This window comes from Octopus bimaculoides, chromosome 27, assembly GCF_001194135.2.
Source record: "Octopus bimaculoides isolate UCB-OBI-ISO-001 chromosome 27, ASM119413v2, whole genome shotgun sequence".
Classification (NCBI taxonomy): domain Eukaryota; kingdom Metazoa; phylum Mollusca; class Cephalopoda; order Octopoda; family Octopodidae; genus Octopus; species Octopus bimaculoides.
Window position 1 is genome coordinate 10,677,898 of NC_069007.1, and position 3,241 is coordinate 10,681,138.

Consider the following 3,241-nt stretch of genomic DNA (forward strand, 5'->3'; position numbering starts at 1 on the left):
TTAAATAGAGCTCAAAACTGATCCGTTGAAAATACTTTATTACAATAACAATAATAATAATAATAATAATAATAATAATAATAATAATAATAATAAACTATGAAAATTGGATTAGAATGTTTTCTGTTTTTATTGGCTGTATATTACTAATAATAATAATAATGATAGCAATAATAATGGGACCCTGAGGAGATGGAGTATCCTATATTTTATAACATTTTATAATATTTTATAATATGTTCCATCGAAATGTTCATAGGTTAATTTCATTATTATTATTATTATTATTATTGTAATAAAGAATTTTCAACGGATCAATTTTGAGCTCTATTTAAAGTTGATATATATATATATATATATATATATATATCAAGAGAGAGAGAGAGATTATTGTTAAAATGTGGTACAGAGAAATTCAAATTCATGTTACGATCTTTTTAATAAACAAACTTTTTTTGTTCTATTATATAGAGATGTAATAGACGCAATATGTGTAAAACATGCAACAAAACGTCATACCTATATATAGGATGCGAGAAACACAGTGCAGCATCTGCTATGAAAACTGATTGGTGAATTTCAGTTACATGTTTGTCTGCGTCATAAGAGGGAAAAGTGAAATTACGACAACCCAATCTGAAAGAGGAAAACAAAATTAACACTAATGAAAACCAGTTATAATTAATATTTTGTTTTGTTATGGATTTTTATGTAAAACTCCACATTTTTTGTAATGTTAATGTAATATCTCATTGTTATCATCACTATCATCATCAACATTATTATTATTATTATTATTATTATTATTATTATTATTATTATTATTATTATTATTATTAATAATAATAATAAGAAGAAGGCAGCGAGTTGGCATAATCGTAAGCACGCCGGGCAAAATGCTTAGCTGCATTTCATCTGTCTTTAAGTTCTGAGTTCAAATTCCACCGAGGTCGACTTTGCCTTTCATTCTTTTGGGGTTGATGAAATAAGTACACTGGTGTTAATGTAATTGACTATCCGTTCCCCCAAAGTGCCTATAGTAGAAAAGATTATTATTATTATTATTAATATTATTATTATTATTGTTGTTGTTGGGTGCGAGAGCAGTGCATACCAACAAAGTGACACTGGGGTACAAATATACGAAGCCCAGTATACCCATCATGACTACCCATCTGTTAAGGGTACACCAGGCACATGCATCACAACCATATGTGTGCAACATGGTGATGTCATATCAAGATAAACAGCACATGACCTTGCGGGTGGGGCCCAGTTAGAACTTTCTTCAAGTCGAGTAGCCCATCCCACACAAAAGGTCCCTGAATAAGGTTTGTTTAAGGATGATGAACAAAACCTAAAGAATTCCTCTCAACATATGGCTATGATGCTCCCCAACTACTTCTGCTCGTGATCAGAGATGCACATATCGTCAGCCACAAAGGGATATGCACAACTGGTTAAGCTCAAGCAACTGACAAGCAAATCTGTGGTATTAAGCAGAATATTTGCTGTAGCCCATCTTTTATACCAAGACGAAACAATGCATGTGATAAAAAAGGCAAAGGAAGAAAAGAAAATCGATCGTATATAATTCCTAAATGTTTTAAATGGACATAGACCAACTAGTTTTATGATCTCGAGTTATGCTGTATTGAGAAGCCCATATAAGAGTGAAATAACTTCATCTACGGCTACTAGGACACTCAAAATAAGAAAAAACATGAATGATATGGAAATATTATTTCATATGTTCTCTCATTCATAAGAAAAAGATATCTCATAATAATAATAATAATAAAGCAAAAATAAATTATGAACTCTGAGCGGTTCTCTCCCCTTAAAGGGAAACTTCACCCTCCCTTCTATTTCTTAGTAAACTCTCTTTCTTTCTCTCTCTTACTAAAAAAGCAACTGTAGGTGTCAGCACCAACAGTCACCAGTCAAATTCCCCATGTGTGTGTTAGGAAATATACATAAATACATAGTCATATAAAAATATACAAAATTGTTTGCCCAAATAATCCGTACAAAAATATTTACCATATTTTAACGTGTGTAAGGAACCCCCTAATTTGGGGGGCTTAAAATTTGGACATATTTTGTAAAGGATTATAATACTATTCATGTATAAGAAACTCCCATATTTTTTAACCTAATCTTTGACAAAAAGGGTTCCTTATACACGTTAAAATATGGTACATTAAAAATGAAATACATCACTATTAACTTCAAGATTTCACTCACCTGGGAAAAACTGTTAATGTAACAAGACTTTGGTCTGGGCCCAACAATTGCTTTATTGATTTACGTCTAAAATATTAACAAGATGGATTCTTGATGTAAGTGTCAGGAAACTGAACAAAATAGATTTCATACATTGGTACTTTTTGGTTATCTCACCCCCATAAAGAGTTGGGTTGTCTCCCCCGTTTTATGAGAAATATCCGTACATTTGGTTATCTCCCTCGACTAACAAAAATTGTTTAGCCCTCAATATTAGAAAAAAATTAATAAACATGAAAAGTGTAAAGACGAAACATCTTATTGAATCTGATAACATTTTTATAACAAATCACACCATACCTATTGAGGAGGCCAATGTGTTGAAGTATTGAATCAATAGAATATAACCCTTTTAATCCAATCTCTTGTCACCACATAAACTCAATTTTTAGTGGGGAAATAACCCAATTTTTTAATGGTGATTTTTTTTAATGGGGGTGAGATAACAAAACAATACCCATACATTTTATACTCAGATAGTAACAACATAAAACAACAATAAATAGGAAAAATTGATATGCTGTGATTGTTTAGCTGAATGTAAGACTAGAAGGAGTAGACCAGTGATAAAAATGTTCCAACCTGTATAATTTTTGTAAATCATAGGTGATGTTCACCAATGTATCACTCACACTCAATATTTAAGAAATGTCCCAGTGATTTAGAAGTTTGTTTTACAACCACAAGGTTTTGTGTTCAATATCACTAAACGCAACAATTGGCAATTGTCTTCTACTATAACCACGGGTTCATCAATTCTTTGTCAGGGAAAAACTGTTGGTGGAAACTTAATAAAGACCTAACATACATATAGTTATATATCACGTGATCAACCAGACTATCAGATGCTGTTATACATCGTTAGTCACGATGCACTTTGCATCGTTTTACCTTTTGAATAATGTGACTCCACTGACTAGGCGAGCAGGCCAATATATATATATATATATATATA

General features: G+C 31.3%; 1 protein-coding gene across 1 annotated transcript in view; it reads right to left on the minus strand.

Annotated features, from left to right (window-relative positions):
* Positions 1 to 3,241, minus strand: part of LOC106880049 (glutamate--cysteine ligase catalytic subunit-like) — a 55,374-nt gene that overhangs the window by 34,254 nt on the left and 17,879 nt on the right. The window contains exons 6-7 of the mRNA XM_052977139.1: positions 2,248 to 2,313; positions 520 to 636 (exon numbers count right to left, since the gene is read on the minus strand). Of these exons, the coding sequence (XP_052833099.1) occupies positions 520 to 636; positions 2,248 to 2,313 (183 nt within the window). The remainder of the gene's footprint in view (positions 1 to 519; positions 637 to 2,247; positions 2,314 to 3,241) is intronic.